The sequence below is a fragment of the Cajanus cajan genome, chromosome 5, assembly GCF_000230855.2.
Source record: "Cajanus cajan strain Asha chromosome 5, NIPB_CcT2T_4, whole genome shotgun sequence".
Lineage (NCBI taxonomy): Eukaryota > Viridiplantae > Streptophyta > Magnoliopsida > Fabales > Fabaceae > Cajanus > Cajanus cajan.
The window spans coordinates 50,327,786-50,347,506 of NC_138521.1; the positions used below are offsets into that span (position 1 = coordinate 50,327,786).

Here is a 19,721-nt window from a genome sequence, read left to right on the forward strand (position 1 = left end):
TTGATTATTTTAATCCTTGTCTTTAATTTTAGGCTAAAATAATATTTTAGTCCCTTATAATAATTGTGTGTTTCAATTTAGTCTCACTTTTATTTTTGGTCTCAATTTGGTCCCTAATAAATTAATTGGTTTCAATTTGGTCCTAATAAATTAATTAGTTTCAATTTGGGACTTCCGTCTAAATTATTTAAACGGAGTTAACTGTTGGTCACGTGGATGTCATGTAGATGCATAAGTGGATGCCACGTAGATACCAATTTTTTGAAAACACCTAGAACCAGAACGGCCCGTTCTAAAACCAGAACGGATCGTTCTGGGTGCACTCTTGGTGTGTAAATTTTGCATCCGGAACGGCCCGTTCCAGGTGCAAAATTAACACACTAAATGTACAACCAGAATGGGTCGTTCTGGTTCCAGACTACTAAACATAAACGATCAATGATTATAGTTCACGATTGTGAATTGTGGAAGGAAAAAGACCCAAGGTACAAAGCATTTCAAACACTGAATTTGGTAATATTGTCAATGGAAATTGATAACTTTAATTGCTAAACAGTTAGGCTATACAGTGTATCATTAAGGACAATACAATGTATCACTAAAGACAATGGTAGCAGATTTTATTTCATTTCAAATTGGAGTGAACCACTTACTACCAAATTAACACTATGCAGTAAAGGATGAAATGATATGATATTTTTCCTTGAAGTCATTAACGATGTACCCCAACAACAACAACCTGTTCTTGAAGAGGTAGAATCTGAAGTAAAGGAAGAGGATACACATGACTAACATTTCACCACACAACCACATGCAGGGACAGATCTAAGTTAATCACAGTGGAGACACTAAAACTTTTTTCATTCTTTTTTATATATATATAAAATATTAATAATTTTATAAAATATATATCATTAATTATATTTTAATTATGTTGTTATATCTAATATAATAAACACTTTAATATTTTTTTATATTTTATTTTATTGTTTTAATTATTTTTTATTTTGTGGTAAAATTATCTTCATTTTTAATGAAGAAAAAATTTACTTACTTCAAGAGTAAGTCTTAATAGATTTATTCTATTTAATAATTAATGTTCTATATCAAATTTTTAAAAATTTAATTGTTAAATTAAAAAGCTTTTCATGTATAGATCAAATTTATAAAAAATTTTAAAAAATTAAAAATCATATAATACTTCGTTAAATTAATTCAAATTAACATATAAAATATTTTTGTTTTAAATGAATGTAAAAATTTAGAGGACACTAAAAGAAAATAAATTAATAATTTTATTATGTTTATCCTATTAATTTTTATCATTTTATTCCTCTAATTTTAAATAAGTTGCAAAAAATTATAAAGTGACACTTAAATATTTCTTCAGACAGAAAGAGAAAAAGGAAAAGTTATTACTCTATTTATAAGAATTATATTTTATAAAAATAAGTAATTTTAAAATTTTTACCATAAAAAAATATTTTTTAAAATTATTATATTTTTTAATAAAATTAATAAAGAGTATTTTATTGTCTTGAGTTCTGGAACGGGCCGTTTAGGATTCAGAACGGCCTATTCCGAAACTAGAACGGCCCGTTCTGGTTCTAGGTGTTTTCACAAAATTTGGCATCCACTTATGCATCTACGTGGCATCCACGTGGCCAACAGTTAACTCCGTTTAAATAATTTGGATGGAAGTCCCAAATTGAAACCAATTAACTTATTTGGGACCAAATTGAGACCAAAAGTAAAAGTGAGACTAAATTGAAACAAACAATTATTATAAGGGACCAAAATAGGTTTTTAGCCTTAATTTTATTATATATAAAAATTATTTACCTAATATATTTTGAAATTATTTTCATGAGTCTTATTTTATTTCAATTGTTATTTTAAAAGTTAGGCTTAATCATTCAATTCAATTGATATAATCGTGCTAGTTTCATTGTTTAAAAGCTATTGAATTATACAAAAATTAGTAAGAATTTGTGAAATAATTATAAAATGAAATATTTTTTAGTAATTTAAAAAAATTATTATCCTTCGATTTTAATTTACTCATAGATGTTCATAGTATTTAACTTATGATATATATACCTCCTTTTTATTACAATTACACCTCCTTTGTTTAAAAAGGCTAAAATTATTGACAGTAGAGCTCGAATCCACACACATACTTACATGGAGAAAATCTTAAGTCTTCCCCCTTAACTAATTGGGCAAACCACCCGCTGGTTCTTTTTGATCAGTTTTTAATACATCACAATACGTTTCCTTGCTTTTTTCTCTATCAAATAGAATACGTGACTTTTTTAACGGAGTTTTTTTTATTCGCACATTTATTTTAAAGTTTCATGTTGAAATAAAATTTCAACACAAGTTAACATATTTTATAACTAATATCTGATTTTAAACTTGATATGAAAATATTATGATATAACTTGATAAGATTTTAAATTAGTATTTTATTAATGGTTGATAATTAGAAAATAAAACAAGAATAAATATATTTTTTGAATTTTATATCTTAGATTTAAGATGAATAAATATATTAAGTTAATTAATAATTTATTTAAAATGTTAAAATTTAATTTATAAAAATAATATTTTAAAAGAGAAGTGTTATAATAACACAGGTGTAACTTTTACTAAGTATTACATCGCTCAATAACTTTATATTAAATGTGAATTTTATAAATTCAACCGTTAGATTGAAAGTTTTTTACTCTTAAATCATATATACAAAATTTTATATGAATTCAAGATGATTTGATACTTCATTCTTGTAAAATAAAATTGACGTAATATATACATTTCAAAATATATTAAAATATGAGCACTTTTATTACCTTCAAGTTGTTGTTCAATTTTAACAAAACTTTATATGTGATATAAACATATAAAGTGATATGAACTTTCAATTTAACGGTTGGATTTACAAAATTCACATTTAATATAAAGTTATTGAACAATGTAATACTTAGTAAAAGTTATACAAGTGTTATTATAACCCTTCTTATTTTAAAATATAAAAATTATTATTTAAACTTTTAAATTTATAATAGATAATTTAAATTGTATCATAATATTAATTTTAAATAGAAATAAGTAGATTGGTAATTATAAAAGTAAGTATATATAAATAAAGATTAATTAAATATAATATAATTATTATTATTGGTAATATAATTATTAAATATATTATTATATTTTTATAACGGTTCGGATACACCGAAATGAGAGGGATCCAAAGATAGTATAAGTATGAGATTATATATTTGAGAATGACTTAAATGAATTAATTTGTACTACCTATACTGACAATATGCATATGCTTTTCTGTAGCTTATCTCATCAGAACTCCACAGTTAAGCGTGCTTGACTTTGAGTAATATAGGGATGAGTGACTTTCTGGGAAGTTTCCCAAAAATTGTGTAATTAAGGACAAAATATGCTGAAAAGTGAAGTATTGTGAAATAGAATCCTTGAGAGGCCAAATATGAGTATTTCGTAGCGACCGAATTTGCAACGTCTATAAAATTTAATAAAATAAAAAATAAATCTTTAGCGACTGATTTAGCGACCGATTTATTCGGTCACTAATTTGGTTCCCATACACATCAGCGACCAAAATCATTGCAACCATTTTGTGACAGAAATTTTCGGTCGCTAAACCAAAATTTTTGGTCGCTAAATAGCGACCGAAATTTTTTTGGTCGCTATATAACTTTGCGACTAGGATTTTTGCGACTACTTAAATTCGGCCGCTAATTCAAATAACGACCGATTTTAGCAATTTAGCGACCGATTTTGGTGGTTGCTAAATGCAATTTTTTTTGTAGTTATAATATATTATTTTTATTGTGTTTATATTTTAAATTTTGCATTATAAATTAAATATTAATTAAAATCGATTTGGGGTTAAAGGTGTTACATAGACAAACTAAATAGAACAAAGTAACAAAAAAAAAAAGCCTAAAACAAATAACAAACAAATGAAATGATACATTTAACAAAAATATACATTTAACAAAAACAATTCATTATAAAGTACGTTGTACCAATATCTTAGTTAGCACTTATCATTTTCTTAATATTTACTTTCTCCATTCTCATTAAATTACATACAAGTATCATTAGAGATTAAATAAAAATCTCACTTTTAACAACTTTAATTCTCATTAAATAACTCCCTGGCCAATTTAGTATGAACATTAAACCCAATGGTAGGAGCAATAATAGATATGCTTGCAACTCAAGATCAAACTTATGTTTCTGGCTTTACTATATTTCCCTTTCATAAAAGTCACCCATATTTAATTATTACCATTCTTGAATCATGAAAACTTGGGCTTGAAAGGAAGATAACATCCTTATATCACAAATTCATGGAACATATTATAAAGAATTTGACGCACGGAAAAACATAATATCATGCCAAAGAGTAGGTACTAATATACAAATAGCTATGGCAAGATTTTGAAAGTAACTACAACTTTGATTCTAAGTTATTTATTTCAATTTAAGACTTGATATTTAACATTCTCATTCTATAAAAAATGACATTTACATACACTCTCTCACACACACGCACATATATTATTAATAATTCATTATTGATAATTAACTTTTTTGTGGGCAAAGGAGGGCAAAATCCAAAATTACATGGGAAATAGATCCCCTGACTTTGGAGGGGAAAGTTAGGGTAACTTTACACATTTAAACCATTAGATTTGTAATAGTAGATCAGATTGTGACACGTGTACATTTAAGTTAAAATATATTTTGTACACGTGTCACAATCTGATCTATTATTACAAATCCAACGATTGAGATGTGTTAAGTTACCATAACTTTGATATCTCAAAGTCAGAGGATCCGAATCCAAATCCAAAATTACATGTGGTGATGACGAGGTGTTGGCAATGAGGGACAAATTCATGTTGATAAGAGTGAGGGTATTAACTTTTTGGTGTTTAGTTTTTATTTTATTTTACACATATGATAATTTGTTGTGACTTATTATGCTAAAAGCTATGTGTAGTAAAAAAAATATTAAAAATTAAGTGTCTTTATTGCTCTCCTTACTTTTATTTTGTAAAATTAAGTCAAAGTTAATATATTAATTTTTTGAAATATTTTTTTTTACTGTATGTATTATTAATTATAATTAAATTAAGTTAGTAAAAAGATTTCAAGGCTGACCAAAAAAATAAAATTACTAAAGTTCAAGCTGAGTCCATCAACTAAAAAATATTTACGATTAAGTTTTTGTAAAGCAAAAAAGTTACATATATTGATATATAAAAAAAGTCAAACATATAGCTCTTTTATTTCAAGTATAAGTCTCTCTCAAACTTTTCTCCATAATCTATCATTGTTGGACTAATCCTGAAAAGTTAATAATTAATCTAAACCCATATTATACTATTTAAAAAAAAAAAATTTTGATATGTGAAATAAATAGTTAAATTATTATTTAATTTCTTACGTGGAGAATGATATTTTTAAAATTGTTAAAAATAAAAAAATTATTTAATATTTTTTATAATATAAAATTTCATAGAGAATAATTGTGATATATATTTATATTTTAAAAAATGAAAAATTATATATTTAATATTGTAAATTTATGTATGAGGATTGTTTCATTATTTAAAACTTTTAATAAATTCGTCGGTAAATGAGTAAATGAACAAAATCCATAAGGGGACTATATAGAATATGTAAACCAATATCCCACTGAAGAGCCCAAGAAGCAAGGAAGCCAGCAACACAGTTACCTTCCTAAGCACATGAGAAACACGAACACATATATCAGTCTCTCCAAATCTATAAGATTTGATACCAACATAATAGGGTTAGAGTCACAAAATGCACCGCAAACTTGTTGTCACTTAATCGAAAGGAATTTATCTAAACAACCTCCAAAGAGGATAGAATTTACTTTCACTCTATTAAATAAATAATTAAAAATCATAACATTAATAAATTTTAACCTTGAATGTTAAATGTTAAAATAATGATAGGACTCAAAATACCATTTTTTTAAAATTAGAAACCAAAATTTTAATTTTAAAATAAATAAATCGTAAAAAGAAAAATTTAACCAGTTATATAGGCTTTATTTAAGAAAGATAAAGTTTTGAAAAGGAAAGAGAAGGACTAGGGTGGATTTGTGAGTAATGTAGTCTATGGTGAACCATTTAATTTCACCATTAAATTTATCAGACCCATGTTTCACCGTGAACCCTCTATTGTATATTTTCTTTTTTCTTAATTGCACTTTTGGTCTTCCTACACTAAAATTTAGTGTAGGAGTAATTTTGGTCCTCATAATTTAAATTGCTTAATTTTGATTTATAAATTTAAATAATGGGCAATTTTAGTCATACAAACAATTTACCATCCAAAATTTAACAGACGTTAATAATGTGAATTTTATGCTAAATAAATATTAATTATATATCATTTAATTTTTTATGTGTCAAATTATTTAATATTCAAATTTTTAAATTCAAATAACATTGAAAACAAAATGAAAAGGGTATTGATATCAATCGCAGTGAGAATTTTTCACTAAAATAGATTTTTTTTTAAAAAATTTACCAAAAAAGTACCTGTACCAATTTATTTATCAAAGTAGCACCTTTCACTGTTCACGTTCAGAATTTAGTTCCCGGGAAATCGAATAATGAGCTGTTAATTATTATTATTATTTTTTTTACATTTTGGATCTGAGCATAGTATAAAGCTGGATCCAGAACGGCCCGTTCTCCTTTCAGAATGGCTCGTTTTCTTTTTAGAACGGCCCATTCTCCTGTCGCACTTGCAGAACGACCCGTTTTCCTTTTAGAACGGGCCGTTCCGAATGTAAAAATACACACATGACGATGGATCAAAACGAGCCGTTTTGCTTGGAAATTTCAGTTTCAAAATTAACAGACTATGCGTGCAAGCAGAACGGCCCGTTCCAATTGCAACATTAACACGTATAAGAAAGAGAAATATAAAATAAATAAATTAAAAAATTTTAAAATTTGAATATTAAATAATTTGACACGTAAGAAATTAAATAATATATAATTAATGTTTATTTAGCATAAAATCCATATCATTAACGTCTGTTAAATTTTGGATGGTAAATTATTTGTGCGGCTAAAATTACCCATTATTTAAATTTATGGACCAAAATTAAGTAATTCAAATTATAAGGGCCAAAATTGCTCTTACACTGAATTAAGAGGATCAAAAGTGTAATTAAGCTTTTTCTTTTTAATTTCTCTCTCTCTCTCCCTCTTTATCACTCCCAACGACAACAGTAATACCTAGGGATGACAAATATATCCGTACCCGCGGGTAATACCCGAACCCGTCTCGACTTTGACGGAGAATACCCGGTTTGACCGGGTACAGGTACGAGTACGGGTAAAACCCGATATATTAAATCGGGTACGGGTACGGGTACGAGTATGTACTTACCTGCCCCGTAACCGTACCTGTACCCGTACCCGTTTCCGTTCCCATTTTTAATTTAATACCCACTTTCAATTTAATTATATTAAAGAGTTTTAATATTTTTTTTATGTATGATTATTTATTATAATATGAGATAAAGAAATAACCTAATTATAATTATAATATAATTAAAAAAATAATTTAAAAATATTATATTTTTTAAAAAAAATAAAAAATAAAAATTTTGACGGGTACGGGTACAGGTACGAGTATACCCGATACCCGACGGGGATGGAGATGGAGATGAAAATCACATACCCGACGGGTACGGGTACGGGAACGGGTATCATGAAACCCGTACCTGCCCCGCCCCGTTGCCATCCCTGGTAATACCCTTCCAAAGAAGGATATGGGTCTCCTTGTAAGACAACTTCACACCGTGCAGTAATAAATCTCACTGTTAATATAATTTTTTTCTATTTTTTATAGATTAAAATTATCAAATGTTTAAATTAAAGGAATGACTTAGATTCATGTGGTTCTCATTAAAACTAATCTAAATGCATGTGTGTGTTGCATTCAGCTTACTCGCCCTCACAAAGATAGAATAAGAACCATAGAAATTAACCACCATAACAAGGATTGGGCCATTGTCTAAATTTTTCCATGTGTCTCTCCAGTTCTTCATAAACCATGGGATTTCCATGATGGATGGAGTGTGGTGGTATTTTTGACAGTAACTACATGAGGAGTAGAAAAAGTGGATACTTTACTTCTATTGAATTGTGAAAACGATAATGTTACAGTCCACTCCAAGAAACATGGGAACATAAGAAAGGTAAAAGAAATAAAATAAAATAAAAAAGAGAGAAAAGATTTAATACACATACAATACTATAAATATGATAAGATAAATAATGAAAAATTACCTAAGACATGATTCACCTTAGATATCGTCAAAGAAAGAAGGATGGCACCATAATTATTGGTGGATAGGCATCATGACTGCATGAGTATGAGTATTGGCTTCTAGCCGTAACATTGACGCGTTAACACAATTACGTGGCCACTTATCTGTGCCACGTGTGAATTCCAACACCTGTGTGGAGAAATAGGTCCTAAAATCGTAGTTTAAAAGCGACAACTAATGAACCAAACAATAGCGTGTGAGAATCACTTGTGCAGAGAAGTCCATATATTCATTCTTGCTTCCACACTCAGCATTCAGAGAAAAGTTAGGGTTTTGGATTTCGGGTCTCCGGTGGTGCCCCATCAGTCATGGGAGGAGGCAATGGTCAAAAGGCGAAGATGGCTCGCGAGAGGAACCTCGAGAAGCAGAAGGCCGGAGCAAAGGGTGATTTTTCTCTTTTCAAGCCCTCAACTTTTAGGGCTAAATTTAATTAAATTTATTTGAAAGAAGTGTTTTTTTCCATTAGAATCGGGGCTGCATGTGTTAGATCTGATGCAGTTATTGATCTTAATATGTGCAGGAAGCCAGTTGGAAACAAACAAGAAAGCCATGAATATCCAGGTAAAATTCTGGTGCTTGGAACCTCATCCCAGCTTCTCATGTACCCTTTTTATCTGTTTGTATTTTTTTTCTTTCATATAAGCCGAATTTAGACATGGATCCTTTATTGAAGATTTCTTTGGTTGATCGTCAACGCAGAAAATAAATGATTTAATAATTTTTATTCTTTTTTATTACGGGTAATGAACCACCAATTTCAGCAATTTATTTACTGCTAAATAAGTTTTTAATGCTTAACTACTTTGCTGGAAGTCTTTTATTTCGTTCCCTTTTTGAGATAAAAGTCTCTTAACAGAGTCACGTAGTGTCTTTCATCCTAACATTTAAGTAGGTTATTCAGCAATTGGTATTTTTTGAAATTCATCAAATATTGTTTGGTATTCTGTTTGGCTACAAACTCGGGCTTATTACTGAGGAATCGATCCTTTGTTAGACTTGGTACATGTTTGGATGTACATCCAGGATCTACATTCAAGTCAGAACCACATTGATGGGGAAGTTACTCATATTTTCAAATGCAATTGATTGAATCACTAGGTTCTCCCTAGTGGTAGGAGTTGGGATAATATCGAACCTTTTTGCTCTCATTTTAATCTTTCTGATAAAAGAAATGCAATTGGTTTCACAAATTTATCTAGTGTGGCCGATTTGTTTCTATTTGTTCAATGCATAAACTGCATACTACATTATGTCAACCGAATAATTGTTTTCTTTCAATCTGTCTTGGAAGACGTATACACACTTGAATGATGTTCCATAACAATAATGTCAAAATGTTTGTACATTTGAAGACTTGATTATAGATGTGTGATTTCTTAATCTATAGATAGTTTGGTTTTGGATCTCGTACAAGGGAGAACTCTTTCTCTCTCATTGCATTACTGTAGTGACTCAGCAGAATGGAGCCCTTAACTGATTATGATTTTGTGGTTGATGATTGCAGTGCAAGGTGTGCATGCAAACATTTATGTGCACCACATCAGAAGTGAAGTGCAGGGAGCATGCTGAAGCCAAACACCCTAAATCTGATGTCTATGCTTGCTTTCCTCATCTTAAAAAGTGAACGAGTGCATGTGGAGACATGATATCATTATGGCATGTTCTACAATATATCCACATAGATCTTCAATTTCTTTTATATCGAATATGTCTGTGTGTTGGTGTCTTGTGGGGGAGAGGGGATAATTAGTACGTTTTTCCATTAAGTGTGAGAAACTGTGTTAATTTTCTCTTTTATGTCGAATTGTAACTTATGAATGATGATTGTTAGTGTCAATATTAAGCATCTTACAGAATCACGGTTTACATAGTGTTCGACTCTTTCAGTACTTGTAGCTTGCACAAGCCTGGATGCTTCAGCCCGTAAACATCACCCGATTTTTTTTCGTGATCAAATTTCCCAACCATATATTTTTCTGGCAAAATTATTACTTGGTGCCGGTAAAAATTTGATATCCTTAAGGTGCACCAAATTATCAAAGTGAGTATTGTTTCCAACTTCTGTGAGTAGTACTTAATCTTAACTGCCATATTTTCATGAAATTTTGGTCTTCCATTAAAAATATATTCAATCCTAGAAATCTCATTTGCTTCTTTCTATTTTAACTCGCGAAGCTTCGCAGAAATTCCCAAATGTGGTATACGTGAATCCGAAGTGAAATGGAGAGAAATCAAGTGAAACCCGATGTTTGATGTCAAAATATCGTTCAATGTAAAGTTTACAACAAAAATGTCGATTAAGATACTATTTGGCTTAAATTTTATTTTTGGGGTTTTTCGTTATCAATTTAGATAGTATGTGTCTAGTTATCCAAGAAAAAGGAGTTGAGTTAAATATAATTTTAGAAAAAAAAAATTAAAGTAGCATTTTCTAATCAAAGGAAAAAGAAAAAAGAAAAAAAAAAAGAGTTTTCATAAGTCAGTTGGAGTGGCGTCAATATTTAAGAAGATAAAGCCAAAATATACCGAGCCCCAAATATGGCTACAACAATGCAGTTGTACAACCTCTTTCTCACTCTTTGTATGTCCCGCACCTTTCTTCTTGTATAAGAAAACAAGATGGGACTCTTTGCACTTTGTAGTTTGTATAAGATCCATTTCAATGGCATTGTGAATCTACTAAAAGGAATTCTAAATTTCATCTGATAACAATTGCATCATAATAATGAGATTTCCGATTACGTAAAAAACTCAAAGGATGTTTGTTTAGATAAAAATTTTCATAAATTTTTTTAAAAGAAAAATAAAATAAAATAAACTTATCTAAAAGTTAAATTAAGCTTAAATTTTTCATAAATATTTGTAAAAGAATAAAATAAAATTATCTAAAAGTTAAATTAAGCTTATTCATAAAAGTTCTCTTGTATTAGTTTATTTAAAAATAAAGTCATTTTTATTTCAGTCAAACTGAAGAATTTTTTTATTTATTATCTTAATATCTTAATTTCTTCTCCTAAAAGTACTTATAGATATATTATATCTAAAAATGCTGAAAACCATAGACAATAAGCACTTCAACTCGGGATTGGCTTTTTCATATAGGATAAATTCCTCAGAATCAAATATAGTAAGCACTTTTACTCGGAACTGGCTTTTTCATATAGGATGTTTGATAGTCCTGGAAGCTCATAATTAAATCTATGCTGAGTTTGGGTAAACGAAGTTGATTCAACTAGTAAAATGAACAGCATCAGCTAAAAAAATTATAAATAGGGTCACTCTTAGTTGGTAGTCATTCATTTGTTGGTTATTTTTTGAGGGTCACTAACTAGAAACTTTTATTGACACTAGTGGCATATCATGACTTCAGAATTTAATTCCTAAACTCATGTATACCTAACATTATAGGGTGGCTTGAATCAATGGTGACGGTGGTGATAAAAAAAATACAATAAAGTCAATGGCCATTTAAAGCCAAAAACTTGAGCACGTTCTCAAACCGACATTTAACCTGCCTCATTTTCTTCGCATTAATCATACCCTTCCGTCATGCCCCTGCTTACTGCTTAGTGACATTAAGACAGTATCTAAATAAGGTTGAACACTCTAAAGCATTTCCTGCAACGATGCATTGCACACCACTATCAGGTATGTTTGCCTTTTATTCCCGATCAGGTATCAGATAACAGGTGTATCATGTGTGAGGCCGAAGATGACAAACATGTACTTTACCCTTCATTTCTAATGATATTTCATTATTTCCTCCTATTAAAAGGGTACATTCCAATGTCACCTTTACTCAACTAGTTCCCAAAAAACATCTTAAAACATCATAGGCAGCAGACGAATTTAGTGAAGGATAAGAGTTTCATTTTCAGTTGGAAGACTCCTAATGTCCGTTCAATAAGTAAAAGCTAAAATTTATTTTGTGAAATTTAATTGAGTCTAATTGTAAATCAAGTTTTACATTAATTTGTCTTAAAAATTCAGTTTAAGATAGGAAAAATGATGGATTGCCTTCACAAACTTAATTTGCAAAATAAAATTTATTCAAACCTGCATTTGTAAAAAACAGAAACGATGTATTCATGAAAATGGCAATGCAGTGGGAAAATTCTCCACATATATATTAAAACTAGCTTATTTCGTATTTAAAAGAGTTTATAATCAAAATTTTATATAAGTTAAAAAAATAGAAAACACCTTTTACTGAACATTGATAAAAACTACACAAAAGCTTAAAATTCTTAAGTTTATAATCACAACTTTTTTTAAGATAAAATTTGAAATTTCAACAACATACTAACAAATTATTCAGCTGGAACAAGATATTGTTACATTCCACGACAAAACTAACAAACTATACTTAACAGAAGGCAACCATGCCACATGTTAGGGTATTATAAAACAATCCCACATAAATGAACTCAGGTTTATGGATCCACAAATGATTTTGTTACTGTGTCCTCATTCTGCTACTTTCAGCTGCCCTTACTTGAGAGAAATATGGATGTGCCTACGGGAATACATTAAGGAAAAAAATTGTTAAAATCAAAAGATTATAAATTGGTACAAATTAAGCTACTTACACAACAAAATAACCATGTTACGGTAAATTAATGAGCATTTTATTATTACCATCGCTTCTCTTGCCGTTAGCCTGTCCTGGTGATCATATCGAAGGAGCTTATCAAGAAAATCAATTGCCTGCATGTCCAATATATTGAAATAATTAAAAACCATAACAGAGAATTTGTTAAATTACAGTAAACTAATTGGTTAGGCCCCAATGCCATATTAGAACATGGATCAAATTACCTCTGGAGACACAAGATGTTGATTATCTGCATTGATAAATTTAGACCAAGGTTTGCGACTGTGCCTGCAAAAGGCAATATTGTAATATAAAAAAGGATGTGTAAAAACAGCAATACTTTTTCATACATCTATCATGAAGAGATAAAATCAAAATAAAAGCACTAAGCTTCTAAGAGAGCTCAATATGAGAGAGAGAGGTACTACTGCATTGCCGTGGAAGATATTGAGACAAAAAGTTGTTAATTCCCTAAAGCAAACTTGCTATGAAATATGCAGAAAAGCATATGGAATATGATACCTTCCAACTAGTGCATCAAGTTGAGGATCAAGCTCCAGATGATACTTATTCAGATATGCATTCAGTTCATCAGTCCCAAGCACCTGTGAATCACATACAAAAAATAGAAGAATATGAAACAGGGAGGGGGTAAGTTATCTAGAATTCAATCTTTTAGCATGCAAAACAAGCAATAATTTAGGCATACTTGATTATCCCTATTTAATAAAAAATAAGATATTACAGTCAGAAACTACAGCATGACATTAACCTGCACAGAATCAACATGATAACTTTGCAATTTTTGTACATTATAGAAACAACCCCATGAATGTTACCTTAGCTATTTTGACAAGCTGATCATGGTTGTCGTGACCATAAAAGAAAGGTTCCTTGCGAAATATCTACATTAAGTAGATCATAACCCAAAATTACACGACTTTGCACATGTAGATTCAAAATGAAACTTCATATTAAAGTTGTAGCCTAAAGCTATAATTCTCACCATTCCAGCAAACATGCAGCCAAGACTCCACATGTCTAATGAGTAGTCATAGTCTTGCAAATCAACTAGAAGTTCAGGGCCCTTAAAGTATCTGAGAAATAAAAGCATTGCACATGACATTTTTGACTGTCATTCAAAAACTTCCAAAACTCAAATTTATATCTAACCAATAAATATAAGCAAATTAAATAGAAAATCAAAGGGGGAATTGCAACAGTAAATTAATTGTGGCCTGAAAGGAAGCTAGGAATGTCTATATGATTATAAACCAAGTGGGAGATTAGGCACCTGAAACATGCTACTAATATGAGTAGACAGAAATTTACATGACCAGACAAACGGACTTGGGTATGTTTCAGCTGGAAGAAACAGAGAAGGGGCGTAGTCAGTATAAATGAGAATACCACCAAACTAGCATCAAAACCTCAGTTCACGAAGCCCCAGCCAAGAGTTCTTGGAACCCACCATTGCCTTTTACTTAGCCTTTCTGCCTAAACATCGTTCACACATGGCAACAAATGACTGATTGTTGAGTTTTTAATATCTTCAGTTAGGCATAATACATTCAAAATCTCTTTAATTTGCTCAGTAGAAACTATGATTAAATGATGAAATTGGGTTTATTTAACAAATCTGAAAAGAATGGTCACTGTGGCACATAGTGCACTAGCCTGCTACAGGCCTGCATCATCAAGGCCAAACTGCTTCAGTGTCAACCAAAAATATGCCCGAACTACTTTATGTGTGGCTTCTGATAACACTGTTGCACATTAATCTTCTACATGTATTCATTCTATAATGCATGGTTGGGAAGCAAGTGCTGTATCATAAGCTTCTGAAAGAACAGTTTAATAGTTAAAATTTAGAGACTGTAAGATTAAAAAAAATGTAGCTGAAAATTAGGGTGTAAGTCAATCGCAGTCCATCCCTGAACCCAGCCAACCCAATCACTACCACTGTCACTACCTAATATCACCATCACTGCCACATTTGGTGCCGTGCCGGCACCACTGATTACCATTCTTGTTTCTACCACTACCACCACGATTGGTTGCTGTTGCTATCTTCATTGTTCCCCCCACCTACCACCACTACATACTATTGTTGCACTGTCACCAACCATCAGCAGCGGCATCACTGACTGCCACCCTCCTCATGGCCTCCATGACCACCACCATCCTAAGTTGTTTCCACCATCCTAAGTTGTTTCCACCATCATTGCCACCACCCCCACCACTAGTCGTTGGCACCATTGTGCCCTTGCCCACAAAATAAAAAAAACTAACAATAATTTTCGTAGCAACCACCAGTTCACCACCAATCAATTATTACTACCACCACCACCACCATTGACCATCACCCTTGTCAGCAACAAGGCAACCACCACCAATTAATTATGTTTCCGGCTTGCTGCCACTGACCATCACCTTTGTCAGCACCAACACAACCACCACCATCCACCATTGCCATCATGATCACCACTTGCAGCCACCATTGCTAGTCAACCACCATGCCACCATCACTGCTACTATTACCCTCATCATTAATTGTCACAGTGATCATTGTTGCTACCACTATGACCATCACCACTGGTCACCACCTCCATTGTCCCCCATCTGCAACCACTTACCACCACTATCATTGTCAATCAACCATAGTCACGACCAAACAAACCCAAGGATTTGTGCAAGTCCTAAGTGTCAGTGTGTTTAGTAGCAATAGAGTAGTTGGTATAGAGCACATCTCAATTAACCAAGAAAAATCACTTCTAGACCCGTATTTCAGTTAAGAAAATTATAGCAAAGTTAAATTTTGTATAATTGATGCGCTGTCTGTTGATGTTTCCACATCTTCAGAATGATGTTAGTGGATGTACAAATACTTGGCAAGCAACAACTCCAATAACCCATTTGTACTGAAATTCATACTTAAATAAGGTAATATGCCTTGCTGATTGTGATTTATGTCATATACTAATACTAATATATTCAGGCTCATCCATTGTATACATCTTTCTTAGATATTACTATAAAAATAGAGTTGAGAATTGAGACCACAGTCAATCAGTCACATAACATTACCTTGAAGCCACACGAACATTGTATTCCTTTCCAGGATGATAAAATTCAGCAAGACCCCAATCTATCAAGCGAAGTTTACGTAATTCATGATCTATCATGACATTATGAGGCTTGACATCTCTATGCATTATGCCTTGTGAATGGCAGTAATCTAAAGCCTGCAAATCAAAACTAAAGCATTCATGTAACAAGAAAAGGCCTCCACATATAATTATACAAATTAATTTCCATGATGCATAAGGAAAAGCCAATACACATGAACCAGATGCAAAATTGATATCAGTTATCCAAGACAAAGATACTCCAGTTACTTTTAAGGAATAAAATATTCACTATGGAGAGGACACAGAGAGTACCAGTCCAGGTATACCATGAGTATGAAAGATCACATTACCTTAAGAAGCTCATATATGTAATAGCGTATGTCATAATCAGTCAAGGTTGGATACAACACTTTAAAATCTGTACTGTTGACATACTCAAATATTAAGCTAGGAGTTTTAGAGTGCTGATCTCTGACAATATCAAGAAGCTTGACAATATTTGGGCCCCCACAAAGGTTCTGAAGTATTTTTATCTCTCTTTTAATCTGCAATATGATGTGGAAGATCTCAGAACTCAGACAGTAAGATAAAAATCTCAGAACTGAATGTTGCAGTACATGAAACACAACACCATATAAAAAAATTAAAATAAATAAATAAAATTAAAGATAACAAAAATTTCAATCACTTAGTCTATTAACATGAGGTTTCTAAGAAATAGATCATTGAGTCCAAAAAAGTACAGAGCTCTGCGTAGTTCCTACTCAAAACATTGGAATCAAAATTGTATGTCCATGCCCTTAATGATTCACATCACCAGTTCGAATTAAGGTTTGGCTACCAATTCCACAGACAATTTACCAAAATAGGATTAGCAGAATCATGTTGCATTGTTGCTGACCACACTAGGTCCTCCTCTCAATGTGAAATTGCACCCCCCCCCCACCCCCACCTTTCTATGCCCGTCTTTTTCTTTTTATACGAATTCCTACATTTATCTATTTATTGATAGATGTTTCACACCTGATATTGATATTCTTCAACATCTTCATGTTAAAAAAATGATTATATTATGTCTTCTTATGATGAAATTTAAGTTTTTTATTATTATTTTAAAATTAATTGGTGCACAACTGTGTTAGGGAGATTGTGCAGAGTGGTCCAATTGTTATCCAATAGCTCACAAGAAAATGGTGAGGAGTAAGTAGAAACTAGGCGTAAATTACTCTCCAACAAATTTTAGGAGAATAGTTCTGAAGAAGTACCCCTGGTTGGCTTTATCCATATTTCATAGTCTAGGTCCCAAAGGTTGAAAACAAACATCAATGTAAAAACAAAATTTCACCTTCTTTTTCTTGACAGGCTTGAGAATCTTGATTATACAGCGCTCATTGCTATTAACATTTATGCCTTCAAAAACCTCACTATACTTCCCCCTTCCCACTTTCCGCACAACCTCATAATCATCTTGATCACTGAAAAGAGCACACATAGCATTCATCAATAACAGTTGAAAAAAAACATGTAAAGCTTCATAACAATTAGACCTAAATACATAACATACTGATGAACCTTGGTCAGTAAAATCACAAACATTCACAAGTTGTTAACATCAGAATCCAGCGAATAAATGCCATCAACCAATTTCAAATCACAAGGTGGAGGTGATTCTCCATAGTCGATAAGCTACTGTGTTCATACCACAGACGGAACATAGCAACAAGAGATCGAATCAATTGATAACAGAAACAGCATCATTAGGCATACCTCGTTAGATATGGAAATTTGAAAAGAATGCGACACAATAGTTGAACCTCTAGGTATTGAAAATGGAGTAAAAATGAAAGTAAAAAAACAACATGTAGGAAAGTTGGGGGGGCGAAGACTGGGTTGGAAACCTAAAAGGGTTGAATTGTGTATTGATTGTGAATTGAGTATAATGGAGGCTTAAGAGAAAGGTGGGGAAAGAAAAAGAAATGGATAGGGTTGGGAATAAGATTACCCCCATTGAACGGTGAGAGACTCGTAGTCCCAGTACTCTTTGGGGCGAAGAACGTTGACATCGGTGTAGACACGAGCCTTCGACATGCCTTCGCGATTGGAACCCGAGATCTGGCTGGGGATGCGCACGATAGGGGGTTGCGCAACCGGCGCATGCAAGGCCACAAGGGTGCACGCTAGCAAGACGCGCAGAAACAGTGGCGGAGCTCGAAGAAAAAAATCTGGGGAGCTAAAATAAAGCTTGAATTAAGTAATTATTCATAAATTCCGTGCTACTTTATAATAATTAATACACTTCATTTATATATAAGCGAATTTAACTATTTTTATTTATTTAATATATTTTTTCTAAAATATTTTTTTCTTAATATAAGATTTTTTTAGTTACACTATTTATTTTAACATTATAACAAAGATAATTTATGAAAAATTTTATAAGAATAACAAACTTTATTATAAAATAACAAATCTTGTTAATATGTGTATTATAATAGAAAACTGAGGGAGTGTATTTTAACAAATTACTTACTATTTTTAACTGTAATAATTAGTATTTTATTATGTATAATGAATAGGATGAATTTTTATTTATATAATAAAGTATTATAAAATAAATATTTTTTGTAAATGAAATTTATATTATAATTAAAATTTATAATAAATAAATATTTTGATCATATAAATTATATGACTTAAATATATTTTTAATTTTTCAAATATAATGATGGTAGTAGTAGAGGTAGTGTTGGCAGTGACACTACCACCATCATTATTATTATCATCATTACTATTGTTGTCGCATTCACCATCATGATGCAACCATCGTTCTTATTCAATACGATTACTATCATAACTATCGTTATAATCATTGTTATAACTATCAACAATATCATCGTCATCACATATCTAGATGAAAAGATTAAATAATAATCTTTAAACTATAAGTAAAAAATAATTAATATTAAAGTTTAATTATACACACTTGTTGAGTATGTGGAGTCTGAAGGGTTTATTGGGTTTGACCCATTTGTTTTTTTTATATTTATAAATACTCATGTAATTATAAACCTAATTAAGAAATAAAAAATACCATCTAATGAGACTATGAACATAGATTATTCTGACTGAACCACGTAAATATCTATGTCTTGTGAATTTACTTTTTCTCTTGTAATTGTGCATGCGAGTGCATTTGTGACCCACTACAACATTATGCGTGTAAGTGTGTTTGTGATCCTTAACAACTGGTATCAAGAGTCTAGGATTTCACGCGAGTGGGAGCAATGACAGAAAACAGGAAAGTGAATGTTGACAAGTTGAATGGGAGCGATTTGAATTTTGGAAGATGCAAATTGAAGATTATTTGTATCAGAAGAAGCTGTACCAGTCTCTGTCCGAGAATAAACCAGAAGATGACACCTACAACATCGTCAACGAGAAGATGACACATGGTTTGATAAAGGCATTATCAAACATGTACGAGAAACCATCATCATCAAACAAGGAATTTTTAATTCGTCAATTAGTTAATACGAAGATGCAAGAAGGTGTTAGTGTTATAGAT

The 19,721-nt window shown here is 31.1% G+C and overlaps 2 protein-coding genes across 2 annotated transcripts; one reads left to right on the forward strand and one right to left on the reverse strand.

Moving 5' to 3' along the window:
- The first annotated feature begins 8,607 nt into the window (after window positions 1–8,607).
- Window positions 8,608–10,297, forward strand: LOC109796563 (uncharacterized protein At2g23090). Its single transcript, XM_020356228.3, has 3 exons — window positions 8,608–8,815; window positions 8,952–8,992; window positions 9,936–10,297. The coding sequence occupies exons 1-3, from the start codon at window positions 8,740–8,742 to the stop codon at window positions 10,053–10,055; spliced, it is 237 nt and encodes a 78-aa protein (XP_020211817.1). The 5' UTR covers window positions 8,608–8,739; the 3' UTR covers window positions 10,056–10,297.
- Window positions 10,298–12,615: 2,318 nt separating this feature from the next.
- LOC109796499 (casein kinase II subunit alpha-2) lies at window positions 12,616–18,389 on the reverse strand. The gene is made up of 10 exons (XM_020356168.3): window positions 18,159–18,389; window positions 17,502–17,631; window positions 16,507–16,701; window positions 16,113–16,270; window positions 14,032–14,122; window positions 13,865–13,930; window positions 13,548–13,630; window positions 13,250–13,313; window positions 13,070–13,138; window positions 12,616–12,947 (listed from the first exon to the last, which is right to left on the reverse strand). Exons 1-10 carry the CDS (start codon window positions 18,242–18,244, stop codon window positions 12,888–12,890), a joined length of 1,002 nt encoding a protein of 333 aa, XP_020211757.2. The 5' UTR covers window positions 18,245–18,389; the 3' UTR covers window positions 12,616–12,887.
- Between the last annotated feature and the right edge of the window lie 1,332 nt (window positions 18,390–19,721).